At 38.5% G+C, this 27,283-nt stretch overlaps 1 protein-coding gene across 1 annotated transcript in view; it reads left to right on the top strand.

Moving 5' to 3' along the window:
- Window positions 1-8,086, top strand: part of LOC123626785 (estrogen-related receptor gamma-like) — a 69,335-nt gene extending 61,249 nt beyond the window's left edge. Inside the window, exon 3 of the mRNA XM_045536017.1 lies at window positions 7,925-8,086. Coding sequence (XP_045391973.1) covers window positions 7,925-8,058 — 134 coding nt within the window. The 3' untranslated portion in view covers window positions 8,059-8,086. The remainder of the gene's footprint in view (window positions 1-7,924) is intronic.
- The last annotated feature ends 19,197 nt before the right edge of the window (window positions 8,087-27,283 follow it).

Raw genomic sequence — 27,283 nt, 5'->3', positions numbered from 1 at the left:
GGGGTAGAAGTTGACTGGGACTGTGGCAAGAGATAAGGCTGAGATAAGATTTTTGAAGAGATGTTGCAGATATTTTATACTCAGTTATAATCAGATTATACCTAGTGACAGGCACGTTATGAGCTCCAAGGTAGTGACAGGAAGTGTTCAAGAGAAGATGTGGTTGATGTCTCAGAAATTCACTTCTTCAACAATTTGGTACTTTACAAAATGACTGAGTCTTCCTTTTCTCCTCAATATCTCTAAAATATTGCTAAGTACTGTCTCTCAAATTGTTGGAAAGACAAAATCTTCTTTCAACTTCCCTCTGAGTGAATGACATATTCATTTTCACATCCCTGTGTAAATCTGAGGAAAGTTGTTTTTACAATACTCCCAAACCCCTGATTAAGGTTTTTAGAATCAAGGTATATAATAGGAATGGGATCTTAAAATGTTTCTCTTCCCCGCCCCCCGCTTTTTTTTTTGAAATAGGGTCTTGCTCTGTTGCCCCAGCTAGAGTACAGTGGCATTGTCATAGCTCTGCAACCTCAAACTTCTGGGCTCAAGCGATCCTCCTGCCTCAGCCTCCCGATTATCTGGGACTACAGGCACACACCACCATGCCCGGCTAATTTTTCTATTTTTAGTAGAGACGAGGTCTCACTCTTGCTCAGGCTGGTCTCGAACACCTGATCTCAAGCAGTCCTCACACCTCCGCTGTTTCTCCCCTTTTCTCCTTAGAAGGGGGACCAAAACTATATACATAAAATTTTAATACCTTCATTTCATGTCATTCTCACAACATTACAAAGCAGATATGATTATTCCTTGTACTTTAGCAACCTGAGGGTAATAAGGTAACTGGTTCAAGTTCACACAGCTAATATAAAATGGCAGAGCTGGAATTTGAATGTCTGCTACTAATTCTTTCTCCCTCTTTTCTCCTCCCTTCCCTTCATTCCTCCTCAGGTGTTTTTCTCTACCATATGCAAGGTAGTAGCTAAGGATGGATATATAATGGGCATATAAGAATTTTTTTCCCACTTTCTCTTTAAGGTGAACATTCACAATGCCTAGTGTTTAGTTAATAGTTGCAGAATTAAAGCGATAAAGGAATGGCCATGCTTACAAATTTGGGGGAAATGAAGGTAGGATGTATCTTGTTTAAACTGGAAAAAACCCAAGGCCAAATAATTTCCCCCCATTTTACATCATTTTTCAATGCTAACCATTTTTCATTCCCTACAATGGGGAAATATAATCTTATTGTTAAATACATTATATGGGCAGGCGGTCTCTGCTGGTGCTAGCTGCAGCCTCAGTCACTCTCCCAAACACAAGCCACTATAAGACGGAACCAGAGTGTGTGGTCTCCAGTCACTGGACATTGCTTAGGTTAACAAGCCTTCTGGCTTGTGGGTTTCCTTCCAGTCTTTTATCCTTAAAGGCAAAGCAACCTCCATTCCCATTTGGGAGCTAAGCCTGAGCTTCACCTTGAAAATGCAGCAATTTGTGCCAACGTACTGTTACGACTCTTGTTTGCTATGTTTATGATTATTAGAATTTAATCCTATAAAACGTTAAAGAATCAAATAGCAAAAGACCTTTTCTGTACCTGTTCCCTGCCTCAATCTTTAGGGGTTAGAGGGATGGTATAGAGGCAAAGAACATGAGACTTTGGCATAACCCTGTGTATGAAATTGCTTTGATAAGAGCCAGCTGTAACTATTAACCTGATGTGACACTTCTCTCCTCCCACCTCAGTATGCCAGAACCTACACTTGGCAGGTGGTCTATGGTCCCATTAATAGTCTGACACTGCCATTCCTTGTTGTATTTTTGGGAATCCTCTTTTAGAGCCCAAGGCAGATTCTCAAAATAGGTTCAATGATGGCAGATCTTTGACCTTTGAGGGTACAGTTAAAATTCAGTAATGGAAAGAAATCATTTGGCATCATGTCATTATGAAGAGGGCAGTAGCTGTTTTGAGTGAAAATGAGGAATACTACAACCCCTCCCCTCCTTTTATAGCTTGTAAAGTGACTCTGGTGGCAGTTCTAAAGGAAGCATCAAAAAATGTTTGGTGCAATCTTTGGGAACAGGAATAGTGTCCATGCATAACTTATTTGAAGTCCAACTTTGGGTGTATTCTTTGAAAAAAAAAATAGCTCCCTTAACTTATATGTGCATTGATGTAATTATGATGTTTTAAAGTTACAGATATATAACAAAATTATTATTCCATAATATTAATCCTAGCAATAGATAGTATTATTTTCTTTTTCAAGTGGAAATAAACAGAGAATAGCTAGAAACAAAGGAGTATTAAAAACAAGAAAGAAAAGAAAAGGAAAGAAAGGGAAGTTGTATCACTGTAAAAATGGAAAAACCTTTACTAGTACACAATAAAGAGAAGGTTTTCTTTATTTCTTTTTTTATGTTTTAGAGCATTTAAGACAAAAATACTACAGATTATTGCCTGTATGTTTTCGATGCTCTGTAATTGTGTACCAAGGCAAATCCCATTGTTTTTAAATCACTTAATGTCGAAAAACAATTGGATAAACCCCACTCTGAGCGCCCCGTGGGTCATCTCAAGCCATTTGGTTCTGTTAATAAAATTAAAACAATTGAGGGAAATATATAGATGCTTTCAAATTGCCTTTACAACTTTGATGTCTATATGTATGAAAAAGAAGGCAACTCTTCGGAACTACATAAATCTAAACGCATCATTACTGTGTGGGAGTGATGTGAATCAGGAATAAAGATTTGACATATATTTTTATTTTGAGATGCCATGCTAATTTACATCATTCAGCCCTTTCACTGCCAAACTGTAAAAGTCCATTAAGTGACTGAAAGGAATATACAAATTATCTGCTGGCACTCCAGGCTGGAGTTTTACATACACCCTGTTATTCTATCCGCCAGCTAGCTGCAAGATTCTATTAAGCAGTAAGTGAGAAAATTATATTGCCTGCAAACTAATTGTACAAAAGACTCTGAAATAAGTAATCAGAGCCCAGGACTTTCTGAAAAGCTGCCAGGAGATATTATAAATTGCTCTATCATTCTTGTCAGCCTGGTTTAGAAAACCCAGAGCTTCTGTGTTGATTTGGTTCCCTCCGCAGCAGAGCGCACTTTCCCAGCTATTGACAAAACTGGGAAAATTCCGGTCGTGTCATCAGGAGCTGCCCGATTCAGTCCCTGGTGCCATCTAACAAATGTGTCCCAGCAAATAGCAAGCTGTAATCCGAGAAAACTCCGTGTCTGAAATGAGAATCCTATGCTGTGAACAATAACTTCTGCCTCCTCCCGAATGGCTGTCCGGTGATAACCCTGCAGGTGCCCACACTTGCCATTGGAAATATTTTTGTCTAGTTTCCACTGTTAGTGAATTGAAGGAAAACAAGTGCCCCATGGAGATCATATGGTCTACTGGGAGTAATGTCTTTGAACCATTACCAAAATAGATGTAACATTGTTACCTAGGTGCTTGGGGCAGCACATTTTTAGGATAAAATGCTTTCTTGGTTGAAGAAAAAAGCACGAGAGAAGGTTCTTCAAGGGCACGATCTCTGTAGACTCTAACATGGATCAAAGACGTCGTTGGGTGGGTGATCATAGCCACCAACAATGAACCAGCTCAGTGGGAGGGCATGGAAATTGGAGAGGTTTTCCTCCAGCAAGTAAGTTATTTAGAATGATGTTGATTTGTTTTTTCAAGATGTAAACCAGAGATACTTAGTAAAATCAAAGTGATCATCCATATGTGTCGAGATAACTTTATTGAAACAGAACATGTGTGAAGTAGACCTGATGCGTCGTAAACGATTTCTATACACTTCAGCTGAAAACATATCATTTGTGAAAACACTTAGGAGCACTATGTTTTCCATCCATTCCTGGTGAAGTTTTTACAAAAATGTTTTTGCATTTGCTGTAGCTTTGGGAAGATTCACGTACCCCTGACGTAGTCATTTATTTATTTTTCACAAAACGGTTCAAGCGTTTGCTCCTGTGTGAAGAGTTTGCTGACCTTCCTAAGCATAATCTCTGTGTGTGGGAGTGCCTGGGTGTGCGTGTGCATGCCAGCGCTGCATTCTGAACCACTGCACCCCGCGCTAAACTGTATTTGGTGTTTGTTTACGAGTCTCGTCTCCTCTATGACTGTGGACTCCTCTAAATTAGAAACCATCTCTCTCCCAGACCGGCCATGCTACAAAATTCTGGGCTCATTGATAAGCACTGAGGATTCATTCAGCAAAGAATAAGGGAGAGCTCCTCCATCAAAGAAATCATTCCAAGGCACCATTAGAACTTTCCCTGCCTTTATGTTTCTCTTTGTCATTGAAGAATTATGGAATGTAATGGTTAGAAAGGAAGCCAGAGTACTTCTTTACATACGATCTAAAGCTCTCATGTGGCAATTGCACAAATTCCATTCTGTTTTTTGAAGAAATTTAAGAATCTTTATTCATAAAGAGAGTCATTCATTGATTTAGCTACTATTATTGAAACAGTCCTAAATACTTTCTCCAATGTGCCTGCAATTCTGAGAGCACCTATTCTGTCAAAAATAAGTATTATAATAAGATAAAATCATATAACTCTTTTAGTACCATCTATTTTCATATACTATTGTCCTTTTCTTATCCCATTCATATCAGGATGTACTTTTATTTCCTTTAAAACCTCTTACAGATTTTTTTTTCTTTTCACAGTTTACTCCCTGGAAGTTTTTGTATTCTTTTGCATTCTTTTTCCCTTTTCCCCCCACATTTCTGTTTTTGTCAAAGGTACTTTTCAAGGTTTTGGAAAATTAACTAAATTTTCTTCTACCTTTTTGATTATTTGTGGACTGGTTTTCCTAGTATTCTTAATATTGCTTCTGAATGGGACATCCAGCTCACTTGATCCCGTGATATTACTACATTAAGCACGATGAATGATATTCATAATAATTCCTTACGATAACAAGAAAATTGCTATGTTTTTATGCTTTTTGATGCACTTTTTCTTTTTTTATTGAGATAGAGTCTTACTCTACCACCCTGCCTGAGTGCAGTGGCATGATCATAGCTCACTACAACCTCAAACTCCTGACCTCAAGTGATCGTCCCGCCTCAGCCTCCCTGAGTGCTCCCAGGCATGAACCATCATGCCCCACCTGGTGCAAGATTTTTATACTGCATAAGAAATGGTCTTTGTCCTCCGGTATCTTACCATCTAATGGGTAGTATGCATGCGAAAAGGTATAACAAAATATGGCCTGTCTGAGAGTACCTTGGAGAACCAAGAAATCATTTTCTGTGCTAGAACAGTCTGAAAAGTTTTCATGAGAGATTTGAATGGAATTGGAGCTGAACATGGGGACTTGGAAATAATTTTAGGAGGAAAAGAGTGGCAAAGATAGACCATCCTCGGAGGGAAGTCTGAAGGACACTTCACAAAAATGAATAAATCAAATTGGCTGCATCTGAAAGTTCATGTAAGGCAATGATTATAATATTGCTGGAAAAGTAGATGAGAGTTAGATTGGGAGAAGATTTTGCTCATCTAATATTTTATATTTAGTTCAGGGGGACATAGCAATCTATTGATTATTTTTTTTTTTTATTTTTAAATTAGGGTAGTGACAGGATCAAAGCAGTCACAGGGAGAGGAATATGAGCGTGGTATGCGGCATGGATTAAAGTGGGTCACAGTGGAGGCAAAACGCCCAGGGAGGAGCTGACTGCTGTAGTCCAGGAGTGAGCTCACTTGTGCCGGCTGTACCTCCTGTCAGAAGGATGTCGATATGAAGGGTGGCAATACAGTTTTCAAAGAGGAAGTAGAACCAGTTTGAAAAGAAAGATGGTAACATTGATTTGTGGTGGTGGGTCCTCCTGGTAGAAGTTTCCAGCATTGGGCTAAAGGTGTGGGACTAGTACTTATGCCTGAATATGGAAAAGTGAACAAATATTACTTCAGACTGACTTTTCAGGCACAAAAAGGGAAAGAAAGGCTGTTTGGCAGACATTTTTTTTTTTTTTTTTTGTCCTATCTGATCCTTCTAACCGGTCATTGTTCAGTTTTTCCTCATAGAGCAAAGACCTGGGCTTCTTTTTAAATAAGTATAGGGAGAACTGTATAGAGTGGAAGGATCTGTTGTGGAATACTAATTAACCCTTAGAAAATTACTAGCAACGCTCTTTCGATGCAAAATAAATTTTCCAGAAGTGGTTAAAGGAACTCTGCAGTGAAGAGTGGTTCATCTCAAGTTCACATTCTAAATCCTTTTATTCTCAGCCATGACCCAGCCCGTCTGGTTCCTTTCACTGATCCTTCATTTTCTCTGAGTATAGCATCAGTCATATCTCTTAGGAAGGTGATGGTATATGCTTCTATTGATGTAATTAATATTACTTTTATTACTTAACCTCATGCTAAAAAAGTAGTTGCTTTTATTATTATAAATGCCCTGAATTAGAATGCTAATTTAGTCAAACAATTTTGACAGGCTTATCTCAAGTTATAATGCACAGACTTATGTTTTCAAGTCATGCATACTTAACCAATTTTCAGTAGTTATAAGTGGTTAGGCATTACTTCCTGTTGAATTAGCAGTTGCTGAGTAGTTGAGTCTTTGTACAATCCTGCAATCCACTAATGTGATATTTAATGAGGAGACATCAGTCTGGAGAAAGGTAGTCAATATAAATCAGTGTTTACAAAGTGTGATTAACTCTGAAATATTTCATCAATGCTGTGGTCCCAGGCAGACTGTATGCTAATTACCAGAATCTGCGCATGTTTCAGGGGACTTGGACAGACCTGAGTATTGCAAACATGGAGCAGCAAAATTGCAATTATGCTCGGACCGTCTCTGATGACAATTTATGCATTTGGTGTGATGACCTCCCCCTTCCCAAGAGGGCAATAAACAGAATGCATTTTCATTAAGATACTAATGCACTTAATCACAAGGGGAAAGGGTTAGGAAGTAACGAAAGACCTTCAAGCACTATGTGACAGAGCTGATAGGGGAGAGAGGCTTTATTTTACAGGCAGCTTCTTTACAAAGCAGTAGGGAGCCTCAGACTGCCCACACGCTGCCATTGGCACTAACTGAAAAAGTTTAAAGTCTGGATCTTCTTCGTTTTACATGCTTATCATTTTAAATATGTAGGTCCTACCATAAATAATGTAAAGTCTAATATTAAAAACATAATTTTATAGTAGTTGATTCTTTTTTATAACATCATCATAGAGCTTGAGTGTTTGAAATTAATTATGTAAATAATGTAACAAACATGACGATGATGATGATAATGGTGATTACCGTCTTCATCATCATTATCATCATCATAAGCATTTCCTGAGCATAGAATTGTGCTATAAGGCTCTGCTAAGTGTTGCAGCAACAACTGTGTAATTTCTGTCTCTGCCTTCTAGGAGCTTCCCATGAAGTCCAAAATTAGCCTGCCGGTCATTTTTCACAGCGAGGTTTATGTTGTTCAGTGTCAGAAAGACAATAGGCCCAATGTGTGAAAGCACTAGCAACCAAAAGCAATCCAGAATTGCCAATTCTAGAATCCAGTTTTGCTGTTTGTGTTTTGACGAACATAATCTACTTTGAAATTTCTTTGGGAACCTAAAATTCTGGAAAACTGTTACTTTGCATGGGTGGACTAAGCATAATGTTTTAAAGGCTAATTTTAAACTTAATCTTCTGAAGAGCTTCGCCATATGTCTTCTCCTTGTTCAGTGTGTGTTTAGTGATTATAGCAGAACATCCGGCTTGATGACGTATCAGACATTCCTCATGAATCTCATGTTACTTTTTTTTTGGTGGGGGGCGGTAAGTATAACCAGAGTTGCCATTGCCTTTGGGATGCTAATGTTTCCTGAGTTTTGCAAAGCTGACTACTTCTTTTCTTCGAACTCTGTGTTTTAGGCAATATAGAATATAGCTGCCCTGCCACGAATGAATGTGAAATCACAAAGCGCAGACGTAAATCCTGCCAAGCTTGCCGCTTCATGAAGTGTTTAAAAGTGGGCATGCTGAAAGAAGGTAAGGTATTTTGCTAGTGTCCCTGTGCTTTAGGTTTGGTGTAGAGGGGAGTGGGGCTGGGGATTACACCTATTTTATTTTGTTATGTATTTATTTTTAAAATAAAATGTCAGTACTTTATTAACTTCATCACTTGATTATTGCTTAATTCCATTTTGACTTCTCCATCTCATCATACTGATGGACGAAGATGTTCATAGGAGCCTCTCACAAAATTTTTGTTATTGTTACACGTTTATTGAGATGTAATTCACATACTGTAAAATGCACCATTTTTAAATGTACAATTCAGTGTTTTTCAGCATACACACAAGAGTAGAACCATCACTCCTGTCTGATTTTAGAACATTTTCATCACCCCCCCAAAAGAAACTTCCATTAGCAATCACTCCCCACAACCACCCTATCCAACCCCTGGCAACCACTAGTCTACTTTCTGTCTCTATAGATTTGGCTATTCTGAATATTTCATATAAATCGAATCATACAATATGTGGCCTTGTCTTCTTTTACTTAGCATAATGTTTTTAAAGTTCTTCCCTGTTGTAGTATCTATCAGTACTTCATTCTTAGTGGCTGCCCTTTCAAAATTTTATTCTTATTTTAAAACATTAAGGGAACACACAAGTTTTAGGTTACATGGATCGCTTTTGTAACGCTTGAGTCCCAGCTATAGGTGTGCCCATCACCCAACTAGTGTTCATGGTACACATTAGGTAGATTTTTGCCGCTCCCCACCTCCCCGCCTCCCCCTGGTTGATTTCCACTGAGTTTTACTTCCCTCTGTGCACATGAATTACACCAATTTTAGAGAAATCAGAAAAAAGTAGGGTAAGAATAAGTACTCTGATCTGATGGCAGAATAACTTCTTCTTTACACCTGAACTTTCTGATATCTTGGCTAACTGCTTCACGTTGACAGGAAGGGACAAGGCAGGACACATCTGATGTGCAGCTAAATCTACCAGGTATGCTTGACAGTTCTGGTCTTTTTATCTTTACAATTTGCAGGAGGTAAAGGACGAAGACAAACCAAGAAGCTGCTGTCATTGACTTTTTGTTTTTCTTCTCATTACTTGGTTCACAGAGAGTTTTTTTTTTTTTAATTAATCTTGGGTTTAAAGCACTCTTTATTCTTTTTCAACCTTATCTTTCAGACGTATTTTCTATTATAAAGAGTCTGCAATATGATATTCAATTTGCTTTCAGTAGGGGATAACAACAAACACAAAATTGTAACAGTGAACGTGTATTCTGTGCTAAACAAATTGCTTAAGCTCACCCAGTTAATAACTGGTGGAACCAGGAACTGAGCCCATACGTTCTAGATGTCACTCAACTATTCAACACATGTCAAAAGTCCTGAAATATTTGTATATTTCAGCATTTCTAGTGAAACTAACATTTCAGCTTGGAGATACAAAAAAATTGTTCTTTTCTTTGGTTTTAGTTTTTTTAAAACTAAAAATACGCGTTTCTGTACATGTATGTTTTTGTAAATGTATATTTAGATTTTTGTTTCCTTCTCTTCAGAAAATTCATCAGAGTTTAAAATAAATATAGTTTTGTAAAGTAACAAAAAGGTGGTTATCAAAATTAGGCAGAAAATTCTATTAAATATTTAAATATGTAGCATTTGTTGTATCATAGAAATATGCTTTGCTCCTAGGGTTTGCCCTATTAGTTTGTATATTTTGTTACTGGAGATACCCTATTTTTTAACTTCTAAGTCTAATCCGCCAAGAAAGAACCAGGGTTTCAATGTGTGTGTGGCATTACCAGGTCTCATAATTTTTCCTGGTTCTTATTCTAAGATTTTTACTGTGAACAAAATGTTATAAGAAGATGAGAGGATCAGATTATGTTCAGATCCACGGAATTCATGCTGTATTTCTGTGTCTTTTACTTGTCCATTAGGAACAAAGAAGACCCTCTCAAATTCTTCTCCTAGTCTTCAACTTTGCTCTTCTCTGGAGAAGGAGCTATAAACAAAAAAGGATGTAATAAAGCTTTATGAAAAGATGACCAAGATACATTGCCAAATAAAAATGTATATAAAAAGCAAGTTTTCTAGCAGTATGAGTCAATTTATATGTATATATACACACACACACATATATAAATTGAATATACATATATAGTGTGTGTGTGTATATATGTATATACACACAGGGAGAGATGGAAAGGAGAAAGAATGGCAGAAAGTAGATACACACTGATGGTACATGCATGGAGAAGCGGAAGGAAGGGTACCTATAGATTGGTGACAGTGTCAGAGTAGTGAATGAAAATGAGGATGGAGTACTTTTCACCATATAGCCTTCGGCACTATTGGGATTTTTCATAATTAACCTGTTTTACATTTGTAATCCATTTGCTAAATATTTGTTAAGGTCCTCCCATGGGCCAAGCACTATTCCAGGCTCTGGTGATACGACAGTGAAAAATAAAAATATGGTTGTTCTTGCTAGAGAAAACATATGTGACATTGCCAAAAGAACAATTTGCTAGTGGAAAACATATAAATAAAAACCAAACAACAACCACCCAACCCACGAGACGAAAAGCTTTCCTTCTAGTTAGGATGATGGTGGTAGCTTACTTTTATGAGGTGGAACATTTTATCTGAGCCATTGTCTTGAACCCTGTAGCAGAGTAATAAGCAAAACATATTTCAGAGTGTAATGATAAGTGGTTGACAGTCAATTTGGGGGCTTAATCATATTTAATATTGCCACTTAATTGGGCTGTACAGATTCAAACTAAACTTATGCTCCCATTTAAAAAGGCTCAAGTAGGAGTGGTTTTAAACCTTGAAAATTGAGGAATTGTTATTTTCAAAATGCAAGTCAGTTTGAGGAATTGTTATTTTCAAAATGCAAATCAATTTGAGGAATTCTTATTTTCAAAATGCAAATCAATTTTTAAAAAATATTCTAAAAATAACATATCAGTGAACACTTTGTATTGTCCTATATTTAGATTTTATTTTCAAAAACTAAAGAGCATGGAGACACAACGATAATTTTTGATTAATTTGATTTTATTACTACTACAATTTGCTCAACTGTTTGCCCTTCCAGGTTTAAGGAGGAAGAAGAAAAACTTTTTTCCCCTGAATAATTTTTCCCGTTGTGGTTTCTAGCAAGAGCAGTCCTGAAGGGTGGCAAGAGTGAATGAAGAGGTGTGAACTGTGTTTAATTAAACATTGTTGGTGATAGCAAATGGGAAGGTGCTTATCTATAATTCACACCTCTTCAGTTGCTGTTATCAAGCCTTTAGAGGATCTGTTTTCAAGGGAATTGCCGCTGTTGCTGATACACTCAAATAATAATTTATTTTCCTTTACTTCCTAATGCCCACTTTGATGGCGAACTATCAGTTCTCTAAAGCACTATCCTCCCCAAATAGAAAGGATGGGATGGTTGTGAGTAAATATGGAATATTCTTTTTCTTTTATACTTAAAAAATATAGCAAAATATTGCATCACACCCTGCATATAAATGCACAATTATGTTTGGCCATCTCCTTGGCTCAAGACTTACTTTCTGAGCCTGGAGAGAATGATACCGTCTTAAATGTATCTTTATGGATGGAGAGGGATTTCAGTCCCATGCAGTATGTCAGAGATCATGATGCAGTAAATCTATTCAAATGTAAACCTGTTCAATTCAATTACCAGTCCATAATAAAATTTGCTGCTACAACCCCCGTGTTGACCACAGCAGTCCATACAGGCTGATGGCACAGCAGGTCTGGAAATTGACAGACAAAAATCTATTTAAACAAAAAACAGCATTAGTTCTAGAATCTGAAATGAAATCAGATTTCAGCAGCTTTGATGGGAACCGTCTTTCCTTTAACAGGTATTTTTTTTATTCAGCTAGCCAAATCCATCCTAGATAAAGTGTTGCCTGAGGGAAATGAAGAGGTTTTCATTAAAGAGGTAGTTTAGAGAAAAAATGAGAATTTTATTCTTTTAAGAAAATAATTCCTTAGCTTTATTGACTGGCATTTCCACTAATGGAGGCATTGCGCTTTGAGAAGGTATCTTAGTGTTGGTGACAGTGGGAAAGGGAGGTGATGGCTTCGTGGGTAAAGAGTTTGCAGTTGCAGTGGATTATACATATTTAAATTCTTAAAAGATATGCTTTTTCATTAGCCAGCAACTGAATTATATACGAATGAACCACATTTGATTTTTAGCATTAGAATTTTTGAATCAAAAAAATTGTTACAGGTTGAGGCAACAAAACAGTTGTCTTTAGAGAAGACAACAAAATGCTACACCATAACAAAACTTCGATAAGTACAGTTCAACAAATGATAATATGTTCGAATCCAAGTGTTGGTACCATTCAACATCCTGAAAAATCCCCTTTGTCTTTCCCTCTGCTCTACTTAGCTGGTGAACATCAGGAGTGATGGGCCAGCATTATTTTTACAGTATTATACCATACTGTATGTCACAGAAAACCCATCTATTACATGATATCTGGTCTCAACATTCCCTTTTCATTTTTTTCAGGTATTGCTTATTTGAAGGAGAAAACAAGAACTAATCAAGGTGTACCTATAAATCTGGTCAAGATTTATTTTTATTTTGATCTCTCTCCTTGGTTATTTAAAGGCTATTGCAGGACATGCTGGGTCAGTTTGCTCCCTGTCAGTAGCAGAGACATTTTATGAAAGCAATAATTATTTTATTTAGGTATAGAATTCACTGATCAAAGGATTAAAGGTATTTTGATGTTTATTGGCACAATGAGTTTCATCTCGGCAACTCAGATATTTTTGTTGCGCTTTTGCAGGTGAGCAAAAGACTCACATTTATGCACAACATTATATTTTTAGCCTATGTGCTAAAGTGTAGCCGAATCAAGGCAACACAGAGGAGCAGTTGGTTATTTCATACCAAGAAAGTGTGCTTTTTACTTTGCCTTTTTAAAAAAAACTGTTACCTAACTTTTCTTATCTCTCATTTCGTCATTTGTAAAATGATGGTACCGGTAATCATATTTGCAAGTAGTATTGTGAATATTCAGTAAGATACTTTAAGTTAAGCGCTTAGCATACCATGTGGTCTAGAGTGAGGACCAGATCAACATTAGCTATTTCGGCTAAAGACAGTAAGGGTCAAGCTTTAGGGTCAAGTGGATCTAATCTCAAGTCCTGGCTTTTCCATCTCCTAGACCTGGAGCAAGTTATAGAACTTCTCTAAGACTTACTTGCTTCAGTCTATTCATTGTAAATACGAGGCTGAAGATAGAACTTAGCTGGTGAGGTTCCTGGGAAGACCAAGAGATCTAACCATAGACCGAGGGTGTGGCCATGGTTAGCAGGAAGCACTGTGAGCCTGAATAGCTGGATTAGCCCAAGTTCGTGTAAAATTTCTTACCCTTTGGCAATGTTGATGGCCTTAGGGGTGCTTTCCAAACTTTATAGAAGCACATCAATCGTACAGTAACTGAAACTCTATTAACAAGAAAAAAAAGTGGCCAGGCGTGGTGGCCCCCACCTGTAATCCTAGCACTCTGGGAGGCCGAGGTGGGAGGATCACTTGAGGTCAGGAGTTGGAGACCAGCCTGAGCAAGAGTGAGACCCCATCTCTACTAAAAATAGAAAGAAATTAGCTGGACAACTAAAAATATATAGAAAAAAATATTAGCCGGGCATGGTGGTACATGCCTGTAGTCCCAGCTACTTGGGAGGCTGAGGCAGAAGGTTTGCTTGAGCCCAGGAGTTTGAGGTTGCTGTGAGCTAGGCTGACGCCACAGCACTCTAGCCCGGGCAACAGAGTGAGACTCTGTCTCAAAAAAAAAAAAAAAAATCACATCAATAAGTGAAAATTTGCTCAGAAATTGCACGACAAAATTTAGTCATCACTATGTGACCTTAGGTCAAGCAAGGAGAGACAACAGTATAAAAAGGAAAAAAGGGACTTCAACCCAAGCAGAAGTTTCTGCTAACAGTGTTAAAGATGAAGAATGCTTTTAATTACTAGTTTAGCTTCAGAAAGGAGAACTTTCTCCTTTGTCTTGAAAGAAAAAGGAAGTGAAGGAGAAAGAGAAGGAAGAGGAGGAAGACGAGGAGGCTAATGTTTCACCAAAGAAAATGGAAAATGGCACACATTTTAAAATACACAAGAAAAAATATAAGAATGAAACTTGAATTTTTGTGAGTTTTCTTTTCTGTTTTGGTTTTTAAAGACTGTTTTTTCAAGTATTTTTAGGCTCATAGCAAAATACCTTCCTCTGGGAAGGTATAGAAGTTTCCCGTATACCCCCTGTCCAGGAACGTTACATTTTACTGAGGAAATTTTGGTGTCAGAGTATAGTGGGGGGGAAAAAAGTCACAAGATGGAAATAAGTTTTAATAAACCTCAAGAAATATTAATTAAGCTTCTCACAAGGGTCTGGCAAAATATTATGCTTTCACTTTTTATTCTGATTTCTCCACTACCAAACGCTGTGATTTTGGCAAGTCCATTCAGCTCTAAAAGCCTCCACTTCCGTTATGTTCAGGGGAGCAGTTAGATTATATTCTTTCTTACCCCTTCTATTCTAAAATTGTATACATTTTATTAAAAATGATATAATGCCTATAAAGCATTATACCAGGTATGACATGAAGATACGTATGATCATGATCATGATGATGGTGTTGATGAGACTGGAACTACAATAGGAACTATGACTTGAGAGCTATGCACAATGAATTGTGCTATTTTGTGAATTTTGTCTTAACTGAAAATTCTTGTGGTGCTTTTCATCTTTCTGGAAGAGGAGGAAGGATGTTACTTTTTCAAAGTTAACAGACATGGTAGTTGTTGGAACAGTAGAGCAATTAAATGGTATTTAAATACTTAGGAACTGAAGTATTGATTATGTATTTTTGCCTGTGTTTGAAAAACTTGTGCTCTATATTTATTCACATTTCCTAACATCTCTTGTCGATATATTGAAGTGCAATCAGTATAGTTTTCTTTCTGTGGGCCTCTGAAATTTCATCATAGATTGTTGTGATTGCTACTAGTCAGATTTTATTTGAAGTTCTGTTGTTACATTTTTAAAACAAAAATATTGACAGCAGTAGGAGAGGAGAAGAGTAAGCTTATATAATTTTAAATGCCTTCTAATTACTTCCTCTGCAGGAAACAGTAAGTCATCAAAACAAAGCAAAGAAAATAGCTACATGTTTTTTGGATACCCTTTTTAATTTTCATATTTGATTTGACCTCTTTTAAATTAATTAATTAATTTTTTAGACACAGGGTCCTGCTCTGTCACCCACAAGGTAGTGCAGTGGCATGATCATAGTTTACTGTAGCTTCAAACTACTGGGCTCAAGGGATCCTCCCACCTCAGCTTCTCAAATAGCTAATTTGACTTCTTCAAAGTATCTTTCAATTACAGAGGTGCTCAATGTTATGTATGCATATTTTTCCCACTTTCTAAAAGTCTAAAAAATACAAGCATGAAGATTCTAGTAGGCAATGTAAATAATACGGTAGAATTGTGAGTCCTCACATTCAGGATAAAGTAAAAGCAGAGGTCGGGAATCAGCACTTGGAATAAGTCACTTTACCTATGGAAAAGGTACAGGGTGTTAAGATTGAATTATCACGTTAAGACTCCACCCAGTATAGAAAAGTGGGACCCTGGGTGTTAGATTCTCATTAATCAGATAAGGAACCCGAGGTCCAGAGAGTTTCGGTGACTTGCCCAAGTTCCCACTGCCGATGAAGAGGGAATGGGATTCAAAGTCAGGTGCGTCATATTCCCAGGCCCGTGCTGTATCTTTGTCAAGCTGTGTTGTAGCCTTGGCCAAATAAAGAGTCCTTCCTGCTTCACGATATTTTTTCCTTCCACGAATTTCCTGAGCTTCAATTCTGCCCCACACTTGGATTGAGTGCCATCATTGGAGCACAGCAGGCCAGCGGTGGCCTGAAGTATTTATTGATGATGGAAGTGATGCAAAAGAATCCCAGAGGCCCCAAGAAGCAGCAGAATTTTTAAGTCTAACACGGGAGAGTTCAGACTAAGGAATATATTTAAGTGACATTCATTAGGAAGAGACTTTTTCTTAGGATTCTGGTCTGAGAACACCAGGCTTCTCAACTGGAGTGTGATGGGGCTTCTGAAGACAAAAGTAATGATGGGGATAGGTCCAGGAAAGGTCTTTATGGGATAAATGAACAGGCTAGAGTACTGGACGGATTCGGAGTTTGAGAAGGTAATGGGTATCAGGGCCTGTGGAGGTCAGAATGGCAAGATTGGAGACACTGTATCGCATTTAGGTCATTAAATATGAAATGTCCGATTTCAAATCAAAAGTATAGTTTATTATATTGCAAATAAGAAGCAGTACAACTAATCAAAGTATGCACCTAAACTAAACACAGTTTTGCCATCTTAATGGTAGCTTGTTTATGCCAGCAGCGAAGAAGCCTGGAGAGCGGCTATGAAATCGTGAAAGCCTTTTCCACAGCTTGTTGAGAATTGAATATTTTTCTTTGCAAGAAGTGGTCCAAAGCCTGGAAGAAGTGACAGTCAGTGCAAGGTCTGGTGACTACAGTGGATGACAGAGAGTTTCCAACTCTAGTTTCTGTTAATGTGAGCACCATTGTTTGTGTGACATGTGGTCGAGCATTGTCTTACAAGAGGATTGGTTTGTCTGTGTTGACCAACCTCGGCTGCTTAATTGCAAGCATCCTCATCATTTCATCCAATTGGTTGCAGCAGACATGTGTTATAATCGATTGACCAGGTTTCATGAAGCTGTAGTGGATAATACCAACACTGGACCACCAAACAGACAGCAGTATCTTTTTTTTGATGAATATTCGGTGTTGAACTCTGTTTCGGCACTTCATCTTGGTCCAATCATTGTGCCGAATGCTTGCAATTGTCAAAAAGAACCCATTTTTCATTATGTGTAACAATACAGTGTAGAAATGGTTCACCTTTATGTCGTGACAGCAAAGAAAGGCAAGCTTCGAGATGATTTCTCTTTTGACACTTGTGTAATTCATATGGAACTCATCTATCCAGCTTCTTTTCCTTGCCAATTTGTCTCAAATGGCCCAATGTTGTTGGAATAGTAACATCAGACCTTGCCGCTAGTTCACCCATAGGTTGAGGTGGATTTGCTTCCACTGCAGCTTTTCAGATCATCATTATCCACCTTGGTCTCAGGCTGCCCACGTGGCTCATTTTCAAGATTCAAATCGCCAGAACAGAACTTCTCAAACCATTGAGTTTTGTGAGTTCATTAGCCACATCCTTCTCAAACACTTCGTTGATATTTCAAGCTGTTTGGGCATCATTGGTTCCACGATGGAACTCATGTTTGAAAGTAAGTCGAATTTTTGACTTATCCATGGTTTCACAAACATTGCTTTACAAAAATTTGAAAGATAATCATAAGCCAAACCATGCGTTTGATAGACTGAGGATGTACCTTCACAATAAAAATAAATAAGAAGTGTCAAAGTGAAAAATGTCAGAGACATCAACTGTCAAACTTAGTACTTAAGAAAATCGGACATTTCATACTTAATAACCTAAATAAAAGGGTCATGTCATCTATGCCCATCTTAAATCCTTTGGATTGACAAAATCATTTAAAATCCATCAGGAATTGCCGGTCTCTGTGGAATGGAAAGTCTTTTTCTTTTACTCTGATTTGTGGATTGATTAATAGGACTGACCCAATGTTTAGGAGATGTTTATTTTTTAATCTTTTATTTTGTTTTTATTTTGTCTAATTGAAAAAAATTCATCTCTCTTTCTGTTTTCTTTTCCTTGTAGATATTGCAGTAACTTATGTTTAGGAAATCTTTGAGTGGAACGATGGTAGGAATATGGAGGGTGGTGGTAGTAACTCTAACTCCTCCTCTTTCACATTAGAGGATTCTTTGTTCAGAGGCCCTATTTATTCTAAGCTATCTCATCACAGTCTATAGAGTATATTTCATATTCTCCTCTTCTAGTTTAGAGATGGCAATTTTGTTTGTGTGTGTCAGGGTGCGGGGTGTACACACACACACATGTGAGAGAGCCTAGATTACACATTTATTCATTTAGCTGCCACTTTATCTCTCCAATCAGTTGTCCTGAGCCCCCAGGATATAAAGAAAAATTATCCCAGAACTGTTTTGCTGCAACCACAGCTTGAGTCTTGATTTATATATGGCAGTGGGAACTCTGAGCATCTTCTGAGTTTACCCTATCAGCAGGAGTAGCAAAGAGCAACTTACTTGTCTAATTACCCTTCTGTTTCATATTTTCCATTTTAATAAAATGTTCATTTAAAGAGTGTAACATTTTCCAGGTAGGTTCTCTTTAAAAAAATATAAAGCTACTCAGATCAGTTAGTAATAAGTGGATTTGTTTTTGCTTAGTTAAAGAGCCTGCTTACTATAATTTATCCTAACAAAATATCTTTTGTAAAAGCCTCTGAAGAAGACATTGCCAAGGTGATTTTTTTTTTCCTCAAGTCTAATATCATTATGCTGCCAAGTAGAAAACAGAAATTATTGGTAGGGAAATTTGGGCTCCCACTGCCTTCAAAAAGCAGAACAAAGGAGAGGAGAAAGCTTTAATGGTATTCAAGGAAAATATTTCTGAGTTAGATGACAGTTAATAGAACTGCATTGACCTCTCTGGTGTTTCTTGCACTCTCTGTTGTAATATTATCCTAAGAGGCTCTCTCATTAATGCAGAGTATTAAACAAAACTCCCCAGTTATAGTATAAGCAATAGCAAGGAGCCACCTTCTTTGTGAGCTTTGCCTTGACATTAAGCCATTTGGGAATATACTTAAGGTAACCCAAAAAGTTACTTCATGTACAGATACTGCATTATCAAATGGTGATTTTCTTCTCATATTTTGTCTGTATAAAACTTGAACATTGAGTTTCAAAATGAATAGTAAAGATTTTGAAGGCAAGACTAATAACACACATTCTTGAGAGCTTAATATGCGTTAGGCTATGTGCCATGTGCTTTAGTTGGATTTTTACTTTTTGCTAATCCCTACAATGACTCCCAGTGGTAGGTATTTCCCCGTTTCACAGAGGTGAGGGAAGCTTGGAGAGATTATGTTACTTGCCAAAGTTCTCACAGTATATGAGGGAATCTGGATTCTGTAGCAGATATTTTGACTTTCCCGCTTGTCCTCTGTATTTGTCTAATGTAGTTTTTCTTTGGAAGCTTTAGGCATATTCAGGTGTATACTTAGCTTGAGATTCTTCAGAGGCAATGGGTATTATGAGATACTGAGCTTTTAAAAGATTACTTAAGTAGCTCCCCTCCCCGCCCCCATTTTTTGGGAATCAGGGCTAAGTTCAGTGCTTTGAGTTCTTCACTTACTGTCCAGAAATAGAATGAACTGTGCTGGAAGGCAGTGAGTTTCCCAGCACTGTGAGAGATGTTGTAGGAACAAGTTCAAGTATCATGTGAGGATTAGACTAGAATATCTTTTATGATGACTTCCCACTCTGAGATTCTTGACATCCCAACATAAACTTTGGAATAACTTACCAGTTATAAACGATGTGAATAAACATCAGTAACACTCAAGCTGTTCAATTCCTGGGAACCCTATTTTAGGGGTCTGTGTTTTTGTGAAACTGTGTATGACATCTTACTTAAATCCAAATTGGAGCATAGAGAAAAATTTTGCCTTGTGGCATAGTTTTATTCTCTGGCTCAGCTTTTAGAAAATGAACTTCAGAGTCACATTCCTTGTAAGTCGTGGAGAGGAATGAACTTGATTCATTGACTTTGAGCACCATCTGCCTCAGTTGTTTTGAGGATGTGGCCATTGTCTGCCACCAAGGCATTATAATCTCATCTGTTTTATAAATGGGGAAAATTGAAGTACTAATGTTTTAAAGATTTGTGCATGATTCTGCATCTAATCCACGTGGCTCTTAGAAGACTATCACATAAAACCTGCATCCTTGCTTCTGGGAAACAATTTCATATTTACATATGTTTTTTAAAAGAATCACAATTCCATTTGTAATGAGGTCGATAGAATCTCTCACATGAGCTAACAAATCGCAGCACTAAGAATTCTTTCAACTGACTAAATCTACCCTCCCTGCATTTGTGTTAGCGAGGACAGAGAGAAAGACTGACATCATAGGAAACGGTTCTTTTAGCTCCCTTCCTCCTGATTTAATTGGAATACTATTAGAAGTTAATCATTTATTTGATTGTTCTCATTTGTCATTTCCATTTGTGAACTTGAAATAGGAAGCCAGCATTTATCTAATATGTTATGAATTTCTGTTCTTTTTGAATTATAAAAAATCCCTGGTGGATTTAGCCCCAAGCCGGGGGAAACCTGCTTCAACATTTGCTCAGGCACTGCAAGTCCAGCGACAGCATGGGAAATGGCAAGGGGGGAGGAGGGGAGGCCGGAGCTATAAAGGACTGTGTTCAGGGTGGAGTTTTTTCCCACCAGCCTCCAGACGGCAGATTTTTCTTCCCTGCCACCAATGCATGCATATATCAATGTGGCATTGATGTTTATGACATGGTGCTTAAATGTGATGTAAAGGAATTCTGGTATACATTCAAATGAGGACCATTTAATGAAGCTTGCTTCATGGTTTTATTGCTATTTCATTTGGGCCCCAGTCCTAACTTGTTAGTTACCCTACTTGTTAAGGCTTTGCAGAGTTCTACTCCATCTGTATCATACCAGGTATTAGATATGATTTTGTTCATCCCTAAGTCCTCCTCAACTGAAAGTGAACACCGGTCATTTCTGGAGAGATTGTTCTGTCGTTCGTCTCTTTCTCTCTCTCTCTCTCTCTGTTTAGTAGGTTGAGGAGCCACCAACCAGCTTCCCTAAGGCAAGCTGTCTGCAAAGGAACAAGCCAGCTGGCTTGGCCAAGGTTGATCAATGATGAGAAGCAGGCTGGGTTCCAGGTTCACAAAAGCCACTCAGTGGAGAGTAGGTCAGCGGCTTCCCCAAAGCCAATTAGCTGGCAGAAGTCTGAGGTGCCTGGTGCTGGCCAAATTCCCTGAGCCTGATGATGGTACTAGTGGGGAGTCCATCCTTGGGCTTCCTGGCAAACCAGACTTACGTGAATGGCAGATTGTGCTTTTTGAGAGCTAGTGTGGCTTTGTGGCTTCTAGAACAAATATCAGGGACCTGTCATTCCCGCTCAGCCTTCCCCAGGTAGACTACACAGCCCAGGCACAATGATAACTGACCCTCGGGTGTGATGGATTTCAGCGGATTATCCACAATAGAAATTTGTTTTTACCTTACTTCAGCTTCAATGCTTTTTAAAGTTTAAAATATGAATATGAATCGTGCCATTAAAAGAGAGTAATATGGAAATGGTTTTGGAAGCAGGAAGCATTCCAGAGACCTTTGACAGGAGTGTTAGGGTTTCTACTATTTTAAAAGCTCCAACTGTAAGATACGCTTCTTTGCAGGTATTATTAGATGACTGTCTGCAACGAAATGGGACCTACGGCAAAACCCAAAGGGAGGGTGTCTCACCAGTTGCCCTTTGGTTAACCTGTTTCTCGAAGGATTGTATCTAGGATCGCAATCCCTTCCTTATTTTTCTCAAGTATTTGATTTTCACCTGTTAGGTTTTTTCTACATGCTCTGCTTAATCATAATTTCAATATACCTGCATTCTTTCACTAGCGTTTTTATGTATCTTGGGGATGTGGGAAATTTAAGGAATAGAATGTGTAAAAAAAAAAAAAAAAAAAAAGGAGGTCAGGCCGGGCGCGGTGGCTCACGCCTGTAATCCTAGCCCTCTGGGAGGCCGAGGCGGGTGGATCACTTGAGGTCAGGAGTTTGAGACCAGCCTGAGTGAGACCCCGTCTCTACTGAAAATAGAAATAAATTATCTGGACAACCAAAAATATATATATAGAAAAAATTAGCCGGGCATGGTGGCGCATGCCTGTAGTCCCAGCTACTCGGGAGGCTGAGGCAGGAGGATCACTTAAACGCAGGAGTTTGAGGTTGCTGTGAGCTAGGCTGATGCCACGGCACTCACTCTAGCCCGGGCAACAAAGTGAGACTCTGTCTCAAAAAAAAAAAGGAGGTCATTAATATTACCCAGTTTAACTTCATATGTGTTTCTACCTAGATCTGGTTTCTGTACTAATTTCTAGTTTTGTGTCTCAGTTCAAGCCAGCATGTGGCCCCCTTAGGAAGTTAAGTCCCTCTTGCCTGGCCCACCTCTCTGTCCTTAGGTATGGTAAGTGTTGTCCTAGAGGCCACTAGAGCCCTTAATTAGTGGCTTCTCCCTGGATTGTCCAATTAATATCCCCCAACTAAGCTTTTCCCTCACACAGAACTTTTGGAACACATACAACTTTCTCCCCCTGCGTCCTCTCCCACATTTTAAAAAACTTTTTTTTGTTTGAAAAGTTTCATCTGAAAGCCAAATTTCCTCACCACTCTACTGAGTTACCATTTGGTGATTCCCAAACTTACAACCTTCATAATGAGCCCCTCCCTACCCCCACCTGCCATGAATTTACCTCTCTGCTCTCTTAGACATTTGTCTCCGGGCCTATTAGGCTATTCAGTATCGATATTACCATAATCATTAGTATATTTGAAGCCAATTGAATGGCAATTACTCTGACCTTAGCCAGTCTTAGGTTATTATCAATTCATGCATAATTTGGAAGTATTTGGAAGGAAAGTGGATTCTTGCCTTACGGTTTGATCTGTGTAAATACTTCTATCTGCTATCCCAGAAATACACCCTGTTCTTTACAACATCTGGAGCTGGGGTGAGGTCATTCCTCCCAGGAGCTGCTATCTATCTGCCTATCAGTCCAAGTAATACACATTGTTAAGTCCATCTCCAAACTTTTTATTCCTCCATCCTTGATTTCACCCATTCAACAAATGCCTTTCGGGAGATGGCTCCGTACCACTCACTTTAAGTGCCAGGGATTGAAAGGGAACATGACAAAATGAGTTTCTGTCCTTATGGAGTTTATGATCCTTCATAAGCCTGATTACTTAAAACTATGTAGATGTTACTCAGATGTTCTGAATTTCACCAGCATTTATATTCTGTTTCATACAGTTTAGCATTTTAACTTCATGTTTTCTACAGAGGGAATAGAGCATAAAGATAAACAGCATGGAGTCTGGGTCCAGTGGAGTCTGTGACTATTGATTGAGCCCTTGAAATGTGTCTAATGCCACTGAAGAATTCAATCTTTAATTTAAGTTAAATTGTCCCCAAGTGCCTGGTGGCTACCATAGTGGGCAGTGCAGAGATAGAATTGGGGTGCACTCCACGCTTTCCTACTTATTAGCTGTGCCATCTCAAACAAGATAGTTTGCCTTTTAAGCCTTATCTGGGAAATGGAGCTTGTCATTACACATATATCAGAGGATTGTTTGGAGGCTCAAATAAAGTAATACATGTAATATTCTTAATATAGTGTCTGATCAACAACAGCATTCAGAAAGCATGTATTACCATTAATTTTTAGTATTCCATTCTTTACTTAGTATGTCTCATGGAGCAAAGCATAAACAACTTCAGAACAGGAATGATGTGTGTTTTTATTTTAGTCCCTCAAGACACCTAGCAAAATAATGATCACGTAGTAGATGCTCACTAAAATATAACGGATTGCCTTTTTTAATTTTTTTGAGATAGGGTTTCACTGAGGCTGTGATTTTTTTCCTTTTTAAAGTCCATTTTGGTATGCTTTCAGTAATGTTTTTATAACTTGGATGTAGGAATAAGTTTCTCTTAACTAATGGTTTTTAGAAAAATTCATATGTAAATTGCTAATACATTTTTCTTTATGTGCATATTTCTGTGACAGAATTGTATTTCAGAAGTTCTGTTTTATTGAATTTATATTGACTAACCTGACAATATAGCAGTTGTTAGCCCCCCAAAAAAGGAAAAAGAAAAAAAAAGATGAGGAATTATATTGGTTTTCATCTATCTTCTCCATAGACATGTGACAAGTTAGTGAATATAAATGAAGTAACAACTAAGACTTATTTTAAAGAACTCATGTAAATAACTTGGCCAACATCAGACATCTAGTTAATGGTAAAGCCAGGATTCAATCTGAAATTCTCTGACTCTGAAGCCCATATGCTGTACTGATATTTACAATAAAGACTTTTGGTTCCTCTCTTAATTAATCTTACCAGAGTGTCAAAAGGTGAAATATTATTTAAGTCACATGGATGCTGCTGTTCTCTGCTATCACTTCCTTTTGTGAGCAGGGAGACCTTTATTTCAGAGAATGGTTTTGGTGCCGGAGCTGTTACAAACTCCAGAATCATTCCTTGTTGTAGACATTCTAAAACAGGAAGGCTAGGCAACAAAAAGAACATTTTCTGATTTCTGTAAAGATTGTTCTCTGCAGGTCCAGAATATTATTTCTTAGCATTTCTGTGTCAACTATTTCGTCTTTTTCTCTGAAATGCTTTCAATAATGTTTGAGCTACTCACATTTCTGAACAGCACCTGTTCCGTGTAGACCATCACAGTCTATTGTTTAGCGGAAGAGAGTATGCCAGTGCCCAGCATCTGTCCCCGAGAGACTGTCCAGGTTGTTGTTTGATGATTTCATTTTCTGTTTGTAGCATCACTTTCATGCTCTGCAGTCAGCACGTCCAAATTTGTGGTCTGTGAACAAATGTATTTCTCAACGATTCTGTATATGTCTGGCGGTCTCCCCAGGAGTCATTAATTAGGATCTGGAGAGGACAGTATAGAAAAATAAAGCTTCATTAATGGTGACACAGTAAAAGGAACAGAAGTTCATCTCCAACACTGTGTGCCTAAGAAATGTTAGAGAATCTCTTGGTTATCTCACAAATCTTTAACTATTTGGTTATGTGCTCCAGCAGAGAAAAATCTATCAGAAGTTTTGTTAAGGTAGGAAAGAACAAAATCCCCCAGCTTTTACAAGTAATTCTATTTCTATTTTAATGCCACTCAGGAGCTGGCCTCTTTGAAAGTTCCCAAGCCTATAAAGCTGGGAATTCTTCCCTTCCTCACCTTTCTTACTTAACTTGCAGTTACAGAATCTAACTAGCAGCCTCAGTTAATGCATTGATTTTAACTGGAAACCCAAAAGGAGACAGTGCTGGAGTCAGCTGAACTCTTAAACAGTCCTGGGAGACCAGAGTCATTTGCACATCGGAAAACAGCTAATGGGCCAGGGAAGCAGAGGTTAGTTGCAGGGTCTTTGCTGCTGTCTCCTTGCGATCACGGTGAGAGAGATAACTGATAAAAAGTCTTCTAACGTGGAGTGCTGAGGCACTCATATCTTATTCTTTTTCTCTTTATTTTTTCTTTCATTTTTCATCAAGGCTGGGTATTTTAAATGAACTCAAGGCTGAGCGAAATGGAGGGAAACATCAGGACCGTTCATTTCTTTGCACTTTGCAAAATTCCAGTACGTAGGGTAGTATCTTACAAAGTCACAGGTTTATCAGATTTGAAAAATGAAGATAATATATTTGGAATTGGGCCGGGCGCGGTGGCTCACGCCTGTAATCCTAGCCCTCTGGGAGGCCGAGGCGGGTGGATCGCTTGAGGTCAGGAGTTCGAGACCAGCCTGAGTGAGACCCCATCTCTACTAAAAATAGAAATAAATTATCTGGACAACTAAACATATATATGGAAAAAATTAGCCAGGCATGGTGGCGCATGCCTGTAGTCCCAGCTACTCGGGAGACTGAGGCAGTAGGATCGCTTAAGCCCAGGAGTTTGAGGTTGCTGTGAGCTAGGCTGGTGCCACAGCACTCACTCTAGCCAGGCAACAAAGCAACACTCTGTCTCAAAAAAAAAAAAAAATATATATATATATATGTATACATATATATATATATATTTGGAATTGTATTTTAAACACATCATTCTACATGGCGTATTAAGATCTTAGAATTTGCTAATAGACATCCTTGAATAGCTGTTAAGTTGCCAATTACTGGCAAGTTTCTTAATGTCTCTAGCCTCAGTTTCTTCATTTTAAAAATACTGACAGTCATTCCTATCTTACAGTTTGCTGTGAGGATTCAATAAGAGAATGTATTTCAAATGCTTAGCACAATGTCTAACAAATGTGGCGTAAGCCCTCACTAAATATCAGCTGTTACCATTGCTATTATTTTCTTGCCCAAATGTTTAGAGCCTTTACACTAAAGACGAATCCGTTCTGCTTGGTCTCAAATGTCATCTTCCTGGAATTTTTTTTTTTCCCTCCAAAATGACCGAGTGCTGTGTTCACAGCAGGCCTGGGTCGTCTCCGCGTTGTTTGTTCTCCATGACTCGCTGGGGGCAGAGGTGCACGATAATGCTCTGTGTGACTCCTGCCCAAGACCCTCTCCTGTGAGCAGGAGATCCGAAGGTGACAGGCAGGGTCAGCAAAACCTGCCAGAAGTACAGAGACCCCTCCGTGGATTGTGGGGAGACAGCAAGAAAGTCTGTCATGGACCAGAAACAAATGACCTTGACTCCATGGTATCACTTTTCATCTGGACATTGCTAACTTTTTCCGAGGTGTAATTTGTGGCATCTGCAGTTACTTGTGCACATGGTGATGTTCATTCAGTTCCAACATTTCCGGATAAAATATAACTCGTTGATGAAGAAAGGGCTTTTCACCTCCACCTAGAATATTTAAGAATCATGCTGTCCCTTAAAAACACTTTGTTGTTATGTTCAAATCTCTGAGCAACTTAGGTTGCAGGTAGCTTAGAACCTGTGAGTTCTTTACTTGCCTTCTCAAGTTCAGCCCCAAAGACAATACTGCAGCCAAATTACTCACGCATAGGGCTCGTTCTCCTCTGTTCTCCCCTCCTTCCCCTTCCCCTACCACCTTTCCACTCTTGCATTTGTCCCAGAACATCAGATAAATGGCAGCAGCCTCTCAGAGTTCTGTGTGACACCTTTACACTTTCCTGCTAGTTTTGTGCCTGGTCTAGTTCTCGTGGCTGGCAATGGTTTCAGTCTCAGAGTATGGGGCTTGGAGGGTTGGTGTACAGAGGGGGAGAGGCGAAGCAAAGAGAGAAGGGGGATTGAGAGAGGAGGAGAAACAAAAAGGGAAAAAATAGGCCTACAGTACAGATGACTTAGTTCTCTGTTCCTCTTAAAACCTGCTTTCTTTAACACACTTTCTGTTCTTTTTCTGTATATATGGTGGTGAACTGCCAGAATACTGATGAGGCCAGAATGATGTTTGAATCCT

Source organism: Lemur catta, chromosome 23 (assembly GCF_020740605.2).
Source record: "Lemur catta isolate mLemCat1 chromosome 23, mLemCat1.pri, whole genome shotgun sequence".
NCBI lineage: Eukaryota > Metazoa > Chordata > Mammalia > Primates > Lemuridae > Lemur > Lemur catta.
The sequence above is the reverse complement of the archived record's forward strand: the minus strand, read 5'-3'. Positions and strand labels throughout refer to the sequence as shown.